Raw genomic sequence first — 19,707 nt, forward strand, 5'->3', positions numbered from 1 at the left:
TTTTCGCTCACCAGCTATGGGCAGACTATTAAACAGCTCTGAGGATCAGTTTCCTTATAAGTAAAATAGAGGGAATATATTTGTACCTCAAAAGGTAGCTATGAGGATTTAATAAGACTCCATGTAAAGTGCCCAACATAGTACCTGGTATATAAGTATGCATTAAATAAATATTTGCTGCTATTATTGTTGTTAGTAAAAGTACTGTCATTATTGTTGTTATCATTAAATATTTATTTTATTTAATTCCATTCGAGTATAACCAAAAACCAATGCTTGTGAGCATACCAGCCCTTGCAAGAAAGACCTTCAGTCTACTCCTTGCCCTTGAAGTACTTAGACAGTTTGAATGAGTAAAAGACAAGAACACAAATGACTGTAACAAAAGAGGATAATGAAAAATGTCCACTAAGATATATACTGTCAGAGTCCATGCTACAGACTGTTTGTGCCCTCATGAATGTTTGTGGCCCTTCCCCTCAATTCATAGGTTGAAACCTAATCACCAATGTGATGACATGTGAAGGTGGGGCCTTCGGGGTGACTAAGTCACGAGGGTGGAGCCCTCATGAATGAGATTAGTATAGTATCTTTGTAAAAGAGACCTGGAGAGCTCCCTCACCCCTTCTGCCATGGGAGGACACAGTAAGAAAATGGCCATCTATGACCCAGGGACCGGGCCTCACCGGATGCCAAAAGTCCCAGCACGTATTTAGGACTTTCCAACCTCCAGAACTGTGAGAAATATATTTGTTGTTTATAAGCCACCCTATATATGTTATTCTAATACAGCAGCCTGAAAAGACGATGCAGTCAGGAAGAGTATCATCAAATTTGGAAACGAAATGGAGAACAGGCCAGTCACAGGGATAATACTCTGTATTTGTGTAGCAGCTATAATTTGTTTCCTCGTACATGAAAAAGGCAGGACAGGTATGAGTATTTTACAAAAGTCCTAAAAGCTCAGAGAGATGAGTACTTGTTCCAGGTCACACAAGAATACATCAGAGCAGGCCTTGAAATAAGGTATCTCTTTGCTACCCAGTGTTCTAGTTCCTACACTGTGCTCCGGGGCACATGACATTGGCATGGCCCTAAAAGAACTAGTTGAACTCACCCCAGACCAAGTCAGCAATATGGACATGGAGAGAACGGACTAGAGAACACTCTCACTCTGGGGAATGCCATGCCTGTAGGATAAGTGTACTGTTGGCCCCTCCCAATATCAGCAGGTGCTAGAACAATCTTACGCTTGCTCAGCTCTTGAATACTTCAACTCATTAAACTGCTTAGAAATTGTAGGGCTGACCAGATCTGGCCATTGTGTTCTGCAGCCAAAAAGACTTTCCTTAAACATAGTTTCGAAACCCTAGAAGAATGATAACTTAAAAAGTGAGGGCATCAGGACAGATCCTAAATGAAATATTTACCATGAACAATTACATAGCCTTGGGTATCTTCTAGTGTCTATATCCTCATATAGAGCTGGGAACAGCCCTTTATATACCACCCAATGAAAATAAGCATTTCTTTTAGCTTCTCAATCACATTTGGCTAGATTTACCTGAGTAGTTCTGCTATTTCAGGAGTCATTTCCTCATGCATCCTACTTCTTTTCCCTACTCAGGCACAAGATCCTCAAGGAAAGGTTAGTGTCCTCTATGTTTTACAGTACACACCAGTTCTCAATTGCTGTTGGTTGGTTGGCCAAGAACTGATCTGCAAAGTCCACTATAAACACTAGCTGCCAGGGTTGTTGATGAATTCTCATCGTCAAACAATTGGTTTGGTCTGAGGACCACACATTCCTAACCAAGGATGTGTAATAAATCCTGACTGGGAGGGGACTGGACTCCATTATCTTCTGACCTGTATTCACCTTTCAACCTTTGACTCTACGATCTTCATATGAGTTTTCATTTGACAGAAATACTGGTCTGGTATTTGCTCAAAAAAAAAGGACATTTAAGAACAAGGGCTGCCTTGGAAGCAACAGCTGTTCTTTAAGTATGCCTGAGAAAAGTCAAGCAAATTGTTGAGTTAAATAAAATGTGTAGCCAAATTTGTAGTTTGACTAGAAAACTGTCCTGTCTCTCAGAAATGTAAACTCCCTTGCCACGCAAATTTCCATGAACTAAAGAAAAATGGTCACCACTCCATGGCTGCAAAGCTGACTTTTCTATTCAAGTGAACTACTCTTAAAAAGACCACACACAAATCCAAAAAGACCAGTGACAGATCAGAGAATTTACTTGTACTTTGTTTATTTTTTAAAAAAAAAAAAAAAAAAAAAAAAAGGTTACCAAAGCATCGACCAATAAAATACTGCTTTAAAAAACAAAAAGACTAATGTCAAGTACTGGTTGAACTAATTCTTTTAAATTAACATGAAGGAAGGATGACCAAAGATTTTCTGGTGCTAACATTTCAAATCACTGACAGAAGGCAGAAAGTCAAAAGGTAAAGTAATAGAGTACAGAATAAATGCCAAGGGTGAGAGAAACAGGAAAACAGATCTCAGTGGCAAAGGAAGAAGCATATTCTAGTAATTAATTCTGCCCAAGAAGGAGGTGGGTGATCTTGACCAGCAGTATGTTCCTTCGCCACTGACAGGCTGGGCACCCACAAAGGATGTGGTTTGGGTGGGGAAATATAAAGGCAACCCGGGCTTCAGGCATCAGATCAAACTTCTGGTTTCCAACATCTCTTTCAAACCTAGGATTTTCTGGCAAAGAGTAACTCGCACATATCCACAGCACCACATAAAAATTAAACCTTTTATTCTGGATACTAGTAGTTTCTTACCTCCTGTAGCTGAGATTCTTTCTTTTTGGAAGACAAATTCAAGTGTTTTTCTAAGATGCCGCAATACTTCTCTGTCTCCTTGTCATACTTCTTTTTGGCTTCCTGGCAAAGAAGAAAGGAGAAGAGAAACTGAGTAAAATGTTGCAGGAATAAAAGCAATTCTGGTCGAGATCTTTCTACTCATCTTCACAGCTTCATCATTCCCTCAGACCACTGAACGACAGCAGGCAACCCAGCTCCTACCCTTCGAGTAATGCCCATTAAATCAAGTAACCATCCATCAACAGCCCGATGGCTTCGAGTGTCCTTCTATCATGGAGGCACCATTACAATGTCAAAAATTAGGTAAACACAAGTATTTCATAGTGGCAAAGCCAGGACTCCACCTTGTGAGAACTGCAATTCCAAAACAGAAATTTCTAGCTTGTAATTCACAAGGATGTTCAAAGCCATACAAGCATTGGCTTGATAATCTCAAAGTAGGAAGATCTACTTACAGCTTAAATGGGACAAGTCCAGCTTTAATAGTGTACAAAAAGTACTTCTTAATACAAAGACCTAAATATCCCTTGAAGCAATAATATCACATACAGGTCAAAACAAAGAAGACATTATCATCACAAATAGCAAAGAAGGGAAGAAAGAAAGCCATCAGCAACATCACAGCCCAAGGATAGGGTTTGGGATAATTAAGTGTGAGATATCCAACAAATAAAACTGGGAAGGCTATGCGGAAGAATGCTCCTGATACAATATAAAGTAATAATAGCATGCTAAAAACTCGGTGTGTCTCACACAGCACGTGTCTACCTACAGACAAGGATTAGATGGGAAAATGCCATTTGGGAAATTTTTATTAGCCCTTATTAATTGCCTTCAAAATGAAAAGTAATATAAATATCATAATACATGTAGTAGTCCCTGTTCTCTCACATCGTGGAGTCATTGAGGTTCTATTTTTATCTCCCACTTATAGATAAGAAAAACTTAGGACTAGGGAGGGTTGACTTGTAAAAAGTCGCAGAGAGTGACAGAGCTGGGATTCGAATCCAGGACAAGCTGCCCCCAAAGCTCACATCTTAGCTAACTTGAGACAGATGGTCACAGGCAACTCTTCCTTCCACATTCCAATAGGGATGGATAAGCATTGGCCATGATAAACAAGAACACATTTACTGAGTTCATCACTCCTGCTTTTAAGGACTCATGTGGAGCTGACGGGATATTTTTCTGCAATTACAAACCCTATACGAGGAGAAAAACATTCATGGCTCGACTAAGGAAGCTTGGAGACATATCTATTCATTTAACAAACATAACGTGCAACCACTATATCCCTACCCTCATGGTGGGGATGTTCCAGTAGAATAAATACAATTAACCACTGTGCAAGTGAGCAGCATAATTAAAGACTGACTCAAATGCTGTGAAGGAAATAAACAGGGTGCAGTCACAGAGATTCTGCAGATAGGGTGCTCAGGAGAGGCCTCGCTGAGAAGAGGTGTGAGCCAAGACCTGCTAATCGTGCAAGGTTCAGAGTTTAGTCTTCTAGAGCAGAGGAGTGGTAACTGCAAATGCTCTGGACAGAACACTCAGAGCAAAAGTAGCACAGGAATCACCAAGAATCTGTCATCTGAAGCCCCAACAAGCTCCATTTATCTGGTGAACAACAGATGAGCCTCACAAAGTGGGCAGAATCATTACCCAATATTGGCTGACATGTATTCATTTCTACAAATCCGAATTTTGCTTAAAAGACTACTTACATACAATAACAATTAAATATGCAGAAGCAAGTGAAGAAAAAGACTGAGGAGGCATTCCTCCTTCAAATTTGAGAGGTACAGGCAAGACAATTGATTCAAGCAACTCTTTTCCTTTATAAAAACCAGCAGCCTATGGCTGAGGCTCCAACTTCCAATTAACGCTCACTTAGCCACTCCACCAGCCCTGCCAGCAACCCCCAAAAAGGAGAACCTTGCACTGGGATAGTCCAGCTGGCCGAAGGTGAGAAAAGGCCAAGGAACATGAGTCACTGACATTCTGTGATTTTCTGGCAACTCGAGCCTCCACATTCCATGTTCAAGAGGACAGCCAAAGCAAGAGAAAGGGAAGCAGTTCTGTCCTGAGAAACAGCAGCGAGACCTCTATGGGAATAACTCATTTACACCATGCTCTTAGGATGGGAGGCTGGTGTCACCCGGTTACTCAGAGACAGGGTGGTGTGCACTCTCCAGGTAGTCACTGGAGGTGGCTAAGTGGAAAAAGAACAGAATCAGGGTGCTGCAAATTATTCTCAACTCTAAACAAATTACTGCACCTCTCCAGGATTTGGTTCCCTCATCTATAAACTGATGACCAGATAATAGCTCAGGTTTCTTCTTTTAGCTCAAAGACTGCCTAATAAAATAAAGATAAAGACACCTACCTCCTCACAGGATTGTTAGGACTAAACGAGATAAACCATATTCAATGCTAAACAGAATGCCCAGCACCTGCTCAGTAAATCTCAGTGAATGATGATGGTGGTGGTGGCAGCGATGGTGCTGAAGATGATGAGGTCCATCATCCCTATCGCCTTATTAAAAATTCTTGCTTTCCATGTCTCATGTCCCAGGAAAGTAACCCTTCACAGCACTACCACAATTTGAGATTGTATGTTTACTTAAACCTTTGTGTCTAATGTTTTTCTCCCCAATCACACCACAAGCACGGCGACCACATCTGCACTTATTCTCCACCATGCACCAGTGTGCGGCAAAGAGCATGCTCTCCTGTATCTTTTTAATGAATGAACTGTGTGTACTGGATAGAACAACTAACATCAAAGGACAATGTGACAAACACTGTTCTCTAGGCATTATATATGAGCCCGCTCATTTCTTCCTCATAGTGACTCTCTGAGGTAAGTACTATCATTATCCCTATTTAATAGCTCAGGAAACAGGCATGGAGAGGTTCAGGAACCTCCCTCAAGTTTACGTGCAAATAGCAGAAGTAAGATTTGGATTCAAGCAGTCTAGCTCAAGCGCCCACTCTTAACCACTGCTCACCAATGTCTATTCTACTTGTAGAGCTTAGGCTGCAGGAAAAATAATCTCCCCCTCAACTCAGAACTCTAAATGTAAGACTATGGTTATGCCACGCTCCAGGGTACTACCCTACTCTTCAGAAGCCATATTAGCACAAGAATGCCAAGAAGTAGGCCTCCTTGGCAGCCTTCACACACCAAACTCTAACTTCTGCTTCCTGCAAGTAGCAACAGGTTGTTATAGCAACGGAAGCAGCACAGAGGGGTGAGGAGGAGGAAGGGTAATTTTAGCATCACACAAGCTGAGTTCAGAAACTAACTTAGCCACTAAGAGCCCTTGCTGCCTCTTAAGTATTCTTGAGTCTGCTCCCTACAATGCCTAGTAGACGGTTTGTTGTAACTTTGTTTTCTCTTAAATGCATGTAATACTATGACATAAATGTATGAGTGTGGGGGGTTGATGGAAAGTAACAGGTATACTGAAAAAGAAAAAAAAAAACACCAACAACAAAAGGGAAGGGATGAACAATCATTCCCAATGTCATCACATCATTCTTCAAGAGGAACGAGAGAACAGAATAAATATGAGAGGAAACATGTTTTGGTGAGCAACCATTTTCCTTAATTTTTTTTATTTTCATGTTTCTCACTGTCCATAGCCCCCTAAAGAGAGCCTGACTCAGACTTCTCCTCCTCCTCTGTGATAACCTCCAAAACAGTACTGAGGGAACAGGCCAGAGTGAGAGGCATGTGGGCTCAGCCGAATAAGTGACTACTAAAAAGACGACTCAAACAGGTCCATTCTCAAAGCTCTGCCTCAAAGCTCTCCAGAACCCCCAGTGCTGTTGCTGTGTGTTTTCAGGAGTAGTAGGCACCGACTCAAGGCCACTAAAGACAAGTTACTCATAGGGGCTGTGTAGGCAAGAATTCAGGGAGAGGCGCTCATGACATTTTCTCACCATTACTGTGTGCTCAGTCTTGGACAAACTCTTAATGGAACAAGGCATCCTTTAAATTATACATTCCTTAATCTTTGATACGAAGCCGGTGAGCTCCAATTTTTTCATAAATATAAACTGTAAAATTGGTAGAAAAGTGCTATAGAACTAGAAGAAAAATCTTTGCCGTGGTCTTTCCTTCAAAGTATGGCCAATCGCCCCCTCTGAACAACCCCAACTATACTCAATATTATCTGTTTCATTTTCAGAAAGCAGATGTGCTTAGTTGGGAGAGGATGGAAGACACCACTTCTTACTTTTTGGCTATCTTTTCCCCACCTATAGGCACCTCTCCAGACCATTTCACAAGAGTAAAATCCATATTATCTAAGTGGGTAAAAGGGTGACATTACCCAAAACCCCTGCAGGTGGCGCAAGGGACTGAAGCTGAAGGACTCACAGTTCCAGAAAAAGAAAATCTTGAAAATCCTTTTGCTTTCATTATTCCAATGAAAACACCTTCCTTGCACGTGGCCTCTAACACTCTAACGAAGGTCAAACTGGCTAAGGCTTCCTAGTGACTTATCACAGGGCAGGGGAACCCCAGAGAAAAATGAATCTCTGCAGTCTTTCAGGAACACATTAGAATCGGCCAAATTTGGGCTACAGTCTCTCCAGGTCATTGATAACAAATGGTGATCTCTGGGCTGAAGTAGTCCTGCTTTTTGACCTGCATAACGTGTAATATATATTTTCAATTATTTGTCAACATTTTTCTAAAACCGGGAGATTTCACATAAAACTCTGACTTTTCAGTTTCCCTTGAAAATTTTAAAGCTCTAGCAAGAGAGGGTTCATTTTCACACACAACAAAAATAGGCTAAGAACAGAGTCCTTATGCCAAGAGGGAACAATTTGCGATCTGTGTTCTAGGCTCCAAGTCCTGGATTTCAAAGTAAATACAATCCTACATTGCCCAAGCACATAGGTACCTACCTAACAACACAAAGGAGGCATAAGTTTCTAACTTCGGATGATTTATGAACTAGCACAAAATGATTAAATAACAAAATACTACAATGACTGCTCTGGGATTGACCACTCAGTCTTACTTCAGACACTTGTGAAGAACAGATACAATAGGTGTGCTCCAGATTCATCCATTTAAGATTTTCTAAAGATATGTTTGTTTTCCATACCTCTCACCCTAAAATCCAAGAACAACGGTTGCAAAATTCTCACCTTGGCAGCCCCGATCTGCTCCTTTCGAAATTTCTCCAAGGGTGTGATGAGCACCTCACTGGCATTCTCAATCTGGTGAGGAAAAACAAAGAAAGGGATGGGGGTGAAAGGGCACAAAAGCAGCATCAGTAGAGAATCATAGCAGTTCTGGCACAGAACGCCTGCCAGTGTCTCAGTATAAAATTTGAGTAAGCAATATTGTACATGTGGCGACCGTTCACAAAACTTGACCTGACAGCATGTCAAATCAAAATCTAGGCCTCAGTTGAAAACAATATTCTTCTTGTGCATAATGAAGATTAATTCTTTAAAAATAAAAATTAAGAACTCTAAAAATGTAAGCGACCATCTTAAAAGCAGAGGGAAACTGGTAACAGGGTAGAGTCTAAATTTCAAGCTTCGGATGACATCTTATAAATGCTCGGTCACCCAAGTTATATTTAAGTAGATATATTTAAAGCAGATCAACACTGAGTCTAGATCACAAATAAACAGAAAGCATTTTTGGACATCTGGTAGCATAAAAACCTTCCGACCGGATTTTGTGTAGACCAATCAGTACTGAACTCGGGTCAGGAGACTTGGCTGCCTCTCGACTTCATCTCACAGCCTCACCCCCTCAAGGTGCTGCACTCCAACTACACCGTCCCCCGAATGCACCTCAAATGTACCAAACCCGCTCCACTTCCAGGTCTTTGAATTTTGCTGTTCCCTTCAGATGCTATGTCCCCAAATCCTTATGTGGACAATTCATTACCCACTGCAGCTCGGGTTTCAGCTTAAAGGTCACCTCTTTAGGGAGGCTTTCCCAATGTAATCCACAGAAACTTCCCACCGGCCCACCAGCTGTTTTCCTCAGAAGACATAAGCCTGCTGAAGTTTCCAGGTTCACCAGTACACACGACGCATACAACACTATCTTGTAAATGCTCACTTGTCCACCACTATCCCCAAAATACAGAAGAGTGCTGAAACAAAGGAGCACTCAAATATTTTTCAAAGACTAAATGAACGACTGAATTATTTCTTGATTGGCTGCCAATGGTGCGACCATGGGCAAAACATTTAACCTCTCTGGGATCCAATTTCCTCATCTAAAAAATGAGTGGGCTGGATTGTTCCAACTCTAACATTCCATGGTCTTTTCTAAAGGAGTACAATATTTTACAATCATTCCTTTTAAGTCATTCACTGCTCATTCGTTGCTTAACTGATTATTTCAGGAATCTCATCGCAACAAAGCATTATTTTTCTAAACCACATGCATATCCATCACAATGAAACAAACAGAGTAAATGCCAGAAGCCAGAGATGGACACAGCAAAGAATTAACTGCACAAAGTGGGGGATAAAAGGTGGCAAATTTCCAAATTTACTGCCATTTGCCTTTTGCTCAATTTTGAGAGCATTTATTTTAGTAGAGAGCAACGCCAGAGTGTTGCAATGTTGTTTCATTTCTTTGATTTTTATTGGTATTTGATGTGGCTTAACTGGCTCCCTTGTTTAAGTCTTTTCCACAAATTAAATATAAGTCTCTGAAGCTCGCGATGGTAAGCTAAGCCCCTAAGTCAGCGTTTCTCAGCTTTAGCTTCATGTTAACCCCACCTGAGGAGCTTTTAAACATCCCTATGACCAGGCCACACGCTAGACCAATGATATCAGAATCTCTGTACTTCATCTCAGGCATCGCTATTTTTAAACTCCCCAAGTTGTTCTAATAGACATCTATTATTGAGAATCCAGTCCTAAGTACATGCTAAATATATAAAAGCACTAACGGCTCACCTTGGAATCAGGATTCCCAATTCCTTGTCCCAGTCCTTCTACTGCTTGATATCAGCCTGAATTCATAAGAACTCAGCTCTCTCATCTATCAAATGAGGAACTGCAGAAGTGAGAATCGGGTCTTTCTGTCTGTCTGGGTCTAAGAGTTTATGACTAAATTTTCCACTCAGTTCTAAGCACTGTGCTAACATTGAAGATACATTGGCTCATTCCCTGCCCTCAAGAACTCATATTTACTGTAGGATACGTGCACTGATTATCAGGACACAATGTAGTAAAATGCAGAATCAGAGGCATGAACTGGATATTAAAAAATTACAAGAATGGCCAAATATTCCAGGGTGTCAGGAAAGGCTTCCCAAAGAAGATGCAGCTTTGCTAAGCTGAGCTGAATTGAGGATAAAAGTATCACAGGTCAAGGAGCTAGGGAAGGGGCTTGTGATAGCCAGATACTCAGATATAGACAGGAGAAACTCGATTCACTGACGTCAAAAATAAAATTGCAAAGGCAAGCCGAAAAGTATAATCCAATCATTGTTCCCTTACCATAGGCCAAAGCAATCTGCAGGGTATTCATTGTTATTTGCTCATCACACCTCTCACCTCCAAATACTGACTTGGCCAAGAATCAGACTCAAAAGAATCATTTTCTTTTCTCAAGCGCTAGGCACATGCACAAACACACAAGCTTTCCCCTGCCTCCTCCACCCACCAGCAACCCTGCTGCTACTGCTGCTACTACCACCTTCTCTATTCTGGTTCACAAACCCAGCAATGAGCAATCATGGAAAACAGTGCAGTGTCTTTCTCTATCTCTCTCTGTCTCTCTCTCGGTCTCTCTCTGTCTCTCTCTGTCTCTCTGTCTCTCTCTGTCTCTCTCTCTCTCTCTCTCTGTCTCTCTCTGTCTGTCTCTCTCTGTCTCTCTGTCTCTCTCTGTCTCTCTCTGTCTGTCTCTCTCTGTCTCTCTCTCTCTCTCTCTGTCTCTCTGTCTCTGTCTCTCTCTCTCTCTGAAGGGCAGAAGGTGAGCGGTTTCTGCTCCGTCTGGAGTTTTAAAAATATTCCCACATTCTCTGGTATAATATACACTTGGGGGGGGGGGTGTGGTTTGAAACCAGGCCATTCCACTTATTAATTGTGTGATCTTGGGCATGTTACCTAACCTCTATAAACCTCAGCACCTTCATCTGGACAATGGGATGATACAGGTACCATCTCACAGAGAAACCGTGAGTGTTAAAATAGAAAATGTGTGGCTAAATAATGTCTTGGTAAATGCTATGGACTTAACTGTGTCCCCCACAAATTCATATGTTGAAGCCTTAAATGGTTAAGTTAATTAAACAAGGAGGCCATTAGACAGAGGTAGCTCTAATGCATTAGTAGCCTACATCAGTAAACCAACACCTAAGCCTGTGAACGCTTCAAGTTTAAAAAATCTAAACCTAAGGACAATCAATCATACATACAACCAGCCTTTCTCAAATAAGGCAACCACTTAAGTGATAGTCAATTAAATAATTTCCTTGCTTGGCTTCCATATTCTCTGTATAAAAGTCTTTCCCCTAACTCCTATCAGTGGAGCACCCCTAACCACTTCCAGGTTGGTACCGCTCAATTCAAATTGATTTTTTACTCAAAAACTCTTAAAAATTTAATATGTCTCCATTTATATTGTAATACGCCCAGTGTAATAGTATTTGGGAATGGGGCCTTTTGGAAGGTGATTGGATCACGAGGGTGAAGTCACATAATAGGATAGCACTCTCATAAGAAGGGACGGGATAGTTTCCCCACCCTTTCCCTGCCATGGGAGGAAATGGTGAGGCGGTGCCATACACCAGCAGGGAAGAGGGCTCTCCCCAAGAAACACCTCAGTAAGACCCTTGATACTGGATACCTCAGTCTCCAGGACTGACAGAAATCAGTGTTTGTTGTTTAAGCCACCCAGTCTATGGTATTTTGGCAGCCCAAGCTAAGACAGAAAACTTAGTCTCAAACCTTAGAAAATAATAAGATGAAAAACGTTCATGAATGGACGAAGCACTACTTAGAGAGAAGGCCTTCTTGGGGCAAATCATGTGTAGCTAGCGGGGGGCTTCAAATCAGGCCTCAATCCTGGTATCTTAGGGATATGGGGGAAGATGCAAAAGAACTTGTGGATGTGGAATCGCTCATCCGTTAATGCTGAACCACATCAGAATAAAATCTAATTCAAAAGATATCTCTTAAGAACTCAAAGATCAGCACTTGATTCCTGAATTTGCTTCTCTTTGAATATCTTCTTAGAGCTACCACTGCTTACTAAGTACCCATTTACTGGGTGCCTCCTACGTGGCAGGTGCTGTGTTAGGTGCTTTGGAATTAAAAATGAAGGAGTGACCTTGCCGTCTAAAAGTTCTGGGATGAGTTTAATAAGGCGAGGGAGGGAGGGTTGTGGAGCGGGCCATTTTCATTCCCATTCTGCCGGTAGAGATTCTAAGGCCCCAAAGAGTTATAGTCCTAAAGATCCACCCAGAAGTACTATATCTTATGTATACATCTTACAGTGAATCTTTAGGAGGACAATGAAGTCATTCTCAAGTTATCCCAGTCTTATATCCTTTATCATTTACAAAAGGCTTTGAACCCTGCAAAGATGAGAAGGCTTGCTTAAGAGCCCGAAGCACTCAAGTGGCTGAGCCTGTTCTTCTGACAACAAATCCCGTGCTTCTTTAATATGATCACACTGTCTGGGATCAAGAGCAGCCCAGCTGTACTCACCATCCGTATCCGCTCATCTTCAAGATTCCTGAGAACAGTGGCAAACTCCTGCAAAGATTTTGCTGGAAAAGAGAAAGAGGCTATGAGATAGAAGCTGAGTAATGAACCTTCAGGAGCCTTTCCAGATACAACTTTCGGGTTATAGATTGAAATCCCTTGGCACACGCAGAAGCCTAAAGTCAATTGCTTCCCAAGGCTCCCCTTATCTTTTAATTATTAACCATTAAGGATGACCCAGAAATGCATGTTAATTCCACCTGGCACTCTAGCTAGGGTAGGATTTCCTTCAAGGAAAAGACCGGCCTGTTCCTGAGAGTACCCAGGACTGATGAGATGCTGGCTGGCTCCCAGGCCCCGGGCTGGAAGGGGCAGAGTTCCGCTTAAGAGTTAAAGGATTTCCTGCCCAGGATTTGACCTCTTCAACCTTTGTTGTGGGGTTGCGTCAGAACCCAACCTTTCTTTGGCACTAGAACTAAACAAACAGTGCTGCTGGCACTGGAAGCCACACCTCTGGCTTCTCCTCAGGTTCTCCTGAGTCCCCACACTACTTATTAATGCAATACAAATTGCAGCATGGCAGTCAGACAGGAATAGTCTCCTTCGCTAGAATTATTCCCAAAAGCACTAGGCATTAAGTGTAATAGTCCTTAGGATATTCGGAATATTTGTGTAACATCAGGAAAAGCATCCATATATTCAGGATGACAGAAATGACATGTTTTCACTGCTCTCAGTGCCTTTCACTGTTCTCCCAACTGCCTTTGCTCATGCCTGGATCCTTGCACTCTGCATGGCAACAGGGACTCATTCAATATAACTTTAATTATTTCAACATAACTTTCTCAATTGCTTGCTCACTTCATGGAGTCAGCCAAGATGCCTAATGTAAGAAGAATAAAGTGCAAGGAGTAGGCCCTGACAAAAAAAAAGGTGTCTTGACATTGCAAATCCTCTGTGCTCAGCAACTGCCCACAAAAGACAAACAGGCGATGGAAAAGAGTGAAGCAGCACAGCGAAGTGGTTAAATGGTAACCCCGCCCCCAGCCTCTTGATAAGGAAATTACGAAGAGCAGTGGGGGCCACCGCGAGCTAGACACTGAGCGCCTCTCCCCATCTGTAAGCAGCTACGGAGCTCAAGCCAACTGTTGCCAGGCCAGAATAATCATATTCTCCAATTTTCAAAGAAGCTGGAAAACTGGAACTTCATATAAATTCAATTTATATGGTAATTCAATTTTAAAAAATGAATGCCAAAGAAAACATGGCGGCATTCTGATCTCATTCCATGAGCAAGCACTTGCAATCTCTTATCTAATTCTGTCCTCATCTACCTGTGTTCTGCTTGTGCTCTAAGTTTTTAGTACTGTGGCTGGAGCACGAAGGGCACAAAAACAGCCAGAAGCAGAACACTGAAGGAAAATGGAGAGGAGAGCCCCACTGCAAACCTCAAGCTTCCTCCTGCAGGTGAGAGGCTGAAAGACAATGCCAGAAACCTGAGACGCCTAGAACAGCCCTGGGCACCTGACCCTCACCTAACTCTGCCCCCTCAACCCTTACTACACACTTCTTAATTTATGACAGATCCTTCCTATCTCTGGAAAAAAGGCACTGAAAATTGTGATAAACAGCACAGTTATGACTTACCTATACACATTTCATCATCTGTTTCTGCATCTCCTATGCATTGAAATTTAAATTCATTTAAGGAATCTGCAAATTTTCTCTTCGCTGAAGATAAATCTAGCAAGAAAAAGAGTAAAAAAAAAAAGTGAATTACTGAAAGAAACTGGCTTTTATATCTGCTGCACTTCTTGGTCCTTCTACTACTAAAGCAGCTAGTAGATTTGTTCTTGAGTCCATTTCAAAGCCCAAAAGAATATAAACTCAAAATAGTAAATTCTTATTTATAACATGAAATACTGATTTGCTTTAGAAGTTAATATGTTTGTTACATCTGCTTTAACAATTCTGGTTCTATCTCTAATTCCTCAAGCTACACAGTGAGGTCTGTCATTGCCGTTTGACACAGGTGGGAATCCACTTGCCTAATGAGGTCAGGGGGAAGGATGGGTCAGAGATAACATTAGCATCTACAGCCCTGAGGGTCAGCTCTGTAACTGACCTTCCATACTACAGTCAGTGAAGCTGCCCCCACAACAAACTCAACAATACCTTCCTCGAGTCCAACTCACCCCACAAACTGGTGTTAGGTAGAGAGCTGGAAGAAAGGAACTGCCCCAACCCCCTGGCACAGGAATACCTGGACTTCCTCTTCCAACTCAAGTTACGGGAGGCCTGAGTTCTCAGAACCTTCCCAGCTACCTCCGCAAACAGATGAGCCGGCCAGCTTGACAAATTTCTACCTGGCCTATTTCCCTGGGTCACCACGTTCTGCCACCGCCACGAAACAAAGCCTTGGCAATGCTTTGGGTTGGGGTAAAAACACACCCCACACATGGTGTCTATAAAGAAAGGTCTCAGAGGCCCTTGTCAAATTTAAAAAATAAGCTTTCATTTAAGACAGTAATAAAAGTCAATGATCTTTCCATGAACCTTCAGCTTCTGTTAAGGGTATAAAACCACCAAGGTACCTTTCAGTGGCCTGACAGTCATGGCTGCTCGGTACAAACGTGCTTAACTTAATTCCACGTGCAGCCTTCCTGCAGATTAGGCTAATCACTCAAATTACCCTCAACCATGTTTCCCTCATTGAAGGGGAAATGGAATTATGTTCGAATTCCCAGCGGAGGGAAATATGAGGCATAACTGGCAACAAAGCCTGGCTTTAATAAGATATTGGGAGGAGGAGTGAATGGGGGATTCTGGCTTCACAGATCAACATAACCTACTGGAATAAAAGCATCCATGATCCTTAGCACTTCTCTTTTTTTAGTTCCCAGATTTGTCCCTTGAGGTAAGGTTATGGTTTTTTCCATCTCTTGGCTTTGTTCGTTTTTCCTCCACATACCTGGCAGTACATCCTGCTCACTGTGCTGTTTAATACATGCGTGTGAAAGGAGGGTACTGACACATATCTGACCCCCAGGGTTCAGCTCACCCATCTGAGTGGTCATTCCAAACAATAGCTGCCAATGAAAGAGCTAGGCTGGCCATTCTCGGGTCTGGGGCTCAAGCTACCATGGATACCAGTGGCTCCTGCTCCAGGACCACCCTCACAGTGGCTCTGATGACACATCCTGAGCTAACTGTTGGCTTGTAAGAAGGCCTCTGCTCTACACTCCTCCACTCTAATAGGAAGGCACCCGTAGTAGAGAAGGAGGAGAACATGGGAGCCAACAGCCAATAGTATCCAGTCTCTCCCTGGTTCAGTCTCTTTAACGGAATGGCCCGTGGCAAAAAGTCCAAAGATGCTGGCAGGGGAATCAGGCATCTCTTAAAATTGGGCAACACAAGCTGAGGATATCCCTGAGAACACAGATCACTCCCCGGCAAGTCGAGAAAGAAACATATGCATCTGAAACTTAGAACTCTGCGAAGGAAGGACAGAAGAGGCCACAGGCAGGCAGGATGAAAAAAAGGAAGAATAATCTTTCAGAGTAGCAGACAATGCCCTCCAAGAAGCCCGAAGTGCAGTGCTTGGAATGTGGGCGTGGTTGTACTCCCTCTCATTTTAGTCAGAATGTTCCCTTGATCACAATTCACAGAGAAAGGCCTGAACGAAGAACAAGAACAGGTTGCTTCTCTATCTACCTAAAAATCCTCCCATGCCTCACCAGTAGAGCAAGAAAGCCTCAAGCTGGACAATCTCCTCAACAAGTGGAAAAAAAGTGAAACATAAGCTCGGCTTGGGAAGGCTCCCAGCACGCACCTGAAAAGCTGCACTGCCAGGGGTGGCTGCCAATGAGGATCAAGGAGTGGCTCGTACTGCACAACGGGGCCTTTGTGGGGCCTTTTCAAGGGAGGACCCACTTAGCCAGGGGCAGGGCCTGTTAACTTATGACCAGAAGGTAACCTGATTTCATCGTCCAGCGGCACACAGCACACCCCACCACAGCACAAACGTGAGAGGCGATGTGGGCCCCACAAAGCTGATAAAGAGGCTGGTCCCCCTGATGGAAGATTAGGTAATGAGAACTTGTATGGAGTCAATACTGGGCTGTAGGCCAGTGAGGACAGCTGGGTAGAGTGAGAATCCCAGTTATTGGAATCTGAAAAGGAACTCACCATGGGCTTGAATGAGTCACGCTTAAGAGAGAAATCTTTCATTAAAAGTACAGTGGACACCTGTTGTTTTGCTTGTTCAACATCCACTCCCCAGTCTTTGAGACAGCATCTCAAACTGCTTTGGAGAACCTTCCTTCATTTAAACTGCATGGAGTTCTGATTATATCCTCATCAGCCCCTTCCCCAGCCCCTGGCCCTCACCCCAACCTACACTGGTTCCTGGGTTCAAGTTCCAACTCCATCATTTGTATGTAACTAACCCTAGATTAGTCATAAAATCTTAATTATTTCATCTGACAGCTATCAGCCCTACCTAACCTATCAGGCTGTCAGGAGAAATAGTGAGACATACTATTTAACCACTGTACTGTAAGCATCAGTTCTAGGCAATGTTGGGCTATTCTTCCCTAATATACAAATCTTCCAATAACAGGACCCAGGAAGAGTAATCATGACTACCTGTAATGACAGCTCAGAGAAATTAAAGGACAGACATAAAAGTGCACAGCCTCTAAGGAAGGGATTTGTGACTTGATCAAGTCCCCTTATTATATATGAGCACACCATACTGCCTCACTCCATTAAGATAAACCCCTCTCTGTCATATGAGACAATTAAGAAGATATCAAAAAAGAATGTCCAAAAGTCATTGCTTCTTCTTTATTTCAACCAAATAGATTGGTGGCATCTTAGGTAGATGATCGCCTTGGATATACAGCTGCACAGAGACATTTCTGGAGCCTTCACTCTGATGTAGACAGGAATCTATCATGCACATTCCAGTAAGAGGAGAGGGGAAGGAGAGGCTGGTATTGGTGCTGGGAGCATGCCAAACTTCATAGCACCCTGCTCACGTAACCCCACTGTTTCATGTTTAGGCAGTGCAAGACACTGCTGAGAGCCAAGCAGAGTCAATAATATTTACTTTGCAGAAACATCTGTTGCTAGAAAGGCAGAATGCTGGCCAGAGCAGAAAGAAGTCATTAACTGGCAGCCTCTGGGGAGGACAAGTATCTGCTTTACAGAATAAGTAGGCTCTGCCTCTGTGTGAGGCAACCAGGTAGGGAAGGGATGTGGAAGCGGCTAGAAGTGTGGCCTTGAGAGACTGCTTCCAAAGCTGTCTGCTCACTAGGGGACGAGAGGAAAGTGTCCTTCTTTTCCTGGAGATGTCCCGCTCTGCCACGGCAGATACTTGTCTGCACTGAGATTGAGAGAATTTAAGTCAAGTATAATCCTTTTTTCAGTACAACAGAAAGTTTATCAAAATTTTTTAAGTTAGAATCTACTTTAATTTACACAAATTTTCCCAGTAAAACCACAAGTCAAGCCATTTCCTTTTCTCGTGCAATATACATATGCACACAGAAAAACACGTGTGTGGACACCCACATAATGACAGACTCAAGGTAGCCTTACTATTATATTCCCAGTACATCGTTTGCCTTTCTCCGACCTCCAACGTTACCAAAATTGAATATAACTACCCTTAAAAGTTTTTGCTACTCTGTCACAGCTCCCTGGACTTAGAAACTGATTACAGTTAATAAAGACCAACTGCCAAGGTAAGTACTTGCAACAGGATTGGTTTATTGGCTACTTATTGCACAAAAATACCCAAATCTCCAAGTCTTACTAATCTCTCCCTCCTCTGAAGGCCAATTACACTTACTCTCTGTGCCTCATCACCTTGAGTGATTCCAGAACTATCCATGAGTGGTTTCATGTCATGATGCCTGGGTGCAGAGGACAGGGCTGGGCAAGAGGACCCTCAGAACCTGCTGTGCTGATATGATCCAGCACGGCAGTACAGGCTGGCTTACGGGGGCAGCGTCCGAGGTTCCCCAGGCCGTGGGACCCATACTGAGAGCGGAGAAGTGGGCACCGGCTCCTGAGGGACTACTGCGTTTCCCCATTCCCAGGTAAAAACCACATGCACAATACCAAATTCTCCTCTTCTACCCTCTCCCATTGGAGCCAACTGAGGGCCTCTTTCAGTGTCCCCAGTTCAGTAAAGGGTACCACCATTCATCCTGCCACACAAGTCAGAGTCGGACACCCACATGTCATCCTTGACAGTGCGGTCCTTCCCAAGTCTGTCCATTTTGCCACCTAAGCATCTCGATTTTGCTCATTCCTCCTCAACACTATCGTTAACCCCTAAACCAAATACCCCACCTGTCTGGATAACTGCGGCTGCCTCCTCTCTGGTCTCCCCACATCCCCTTTTGTCCCTCTAGTCGCTCTCTACCCAGTCATGTCAGCTCCAGCAGTGAATCCTGTGATAGGTTCCCAGAACTCTAAGAACAAGGACCAAAGTCTCTCCCAAGGCCGGAGAGGCCCTTCATGGTCTGGGCCCCCATAGCCCCCTCTATTGGCTCCAGATGCTCTGGTTTCTGCCAGTTCCTGAAATACGCCATGCTCCTACTGGCAGCCCTCAGCCCAAAAGTTCATTCCTCCCTGACTTTTCGAACTAGGCCAAATCTTATCCCATTTTCACTCCCTGAGTCCTATGCACCTCTTCTTCATAGCAATTTTATATCGTTCAGGTAATTCTTCGATTAATATCTCCCTAACTAGTAAGGCCCGTAAGGCTGGGAGTCATGTCCCTTTATGCTCACCACTGGATCCTCAGAACCTAGCACAGTGCCTGGCTGAGAGCAGGTGTCACAGGAAGAATAAAGGGAGAGAGGAAATTGGGCACTCCACTAGTCCATTACATTCATCAAAGATGAAATTCCCAATTCTGTGCTTGAAAGTGAAAATAAATCAGATTAGGTATGTCAGGAGAAATTTTCCAACTTACGGAAGTCTAGTTGGAGGCTGTATATGTAGGAATGTGCTTACTGTTAACATGAAACCACCTCTCCTGATGCTATCTATTGAGGAAGATTCTACAGAGCTTCAGAGAGAGCCACCATCAAGAGCAGAAAGCAAAACCTTCTCTACATTAATGGACCAGGA

General features: G+C 43.0%; 1 protein-coding gene across 3 annotated transcripts in view; it reads right to left on the bottom strand.

Annotated features, from left to right (window-relative positions):
- Positions 1–19,707, bottom strand: part of ARHGAP26 (Rho GTPase activating protein 26) — a 384,667-nt gene that overhangs the window by 277,890 nt on the left and 87,070 nt on the right. For all 3 annotated transcript variants that reach the window (XR_001594606.2, XM_016126539.2, XM_016126542.2), the window contains exons 2-5: positions 14,206–14,301; positions 12,562–12,623; positions 8,017–8,088; positions 2,806–2,907 (exon numbers count right to left, since the gene is read on the bottom strand). Coding sequence is in view for 2 of the 3 variants with exons in the window: in XM_016126539.2 (XP_015982025.1) it covers positions 2,806–2,907; positions 8,017–8,088; positions 12,562–12,623; positions 14,206–14,301 (332 nt within the window). In the remaining variant the exon portion in view is untranslated. The remainder of the gene's footprint in view (positions 1–2,805; positions 2,908–8,016; positions 8,089–12,561; positions 12,624–14,205; positions 14,302–19,707) is intronic.

The sequence above is a fragment of the Rousettus aegyptiacus genome, unplaced genomic scaffold (assembly GCF_014176215.1).
Source record: "Rousettus aegyptiacus isolate mRouAeg1 unplaced genomic scaffold, mRouAeg1.p scaffold_m13_p_7, whole genome shotgun sequence".
Classification (NCBI taxonomy): Eukaryota; Metazoa; Chordata; class Mammalia; order Chiroptera; family Pteropodidae; genus Rousettus; species Rousettus aegyptiacus.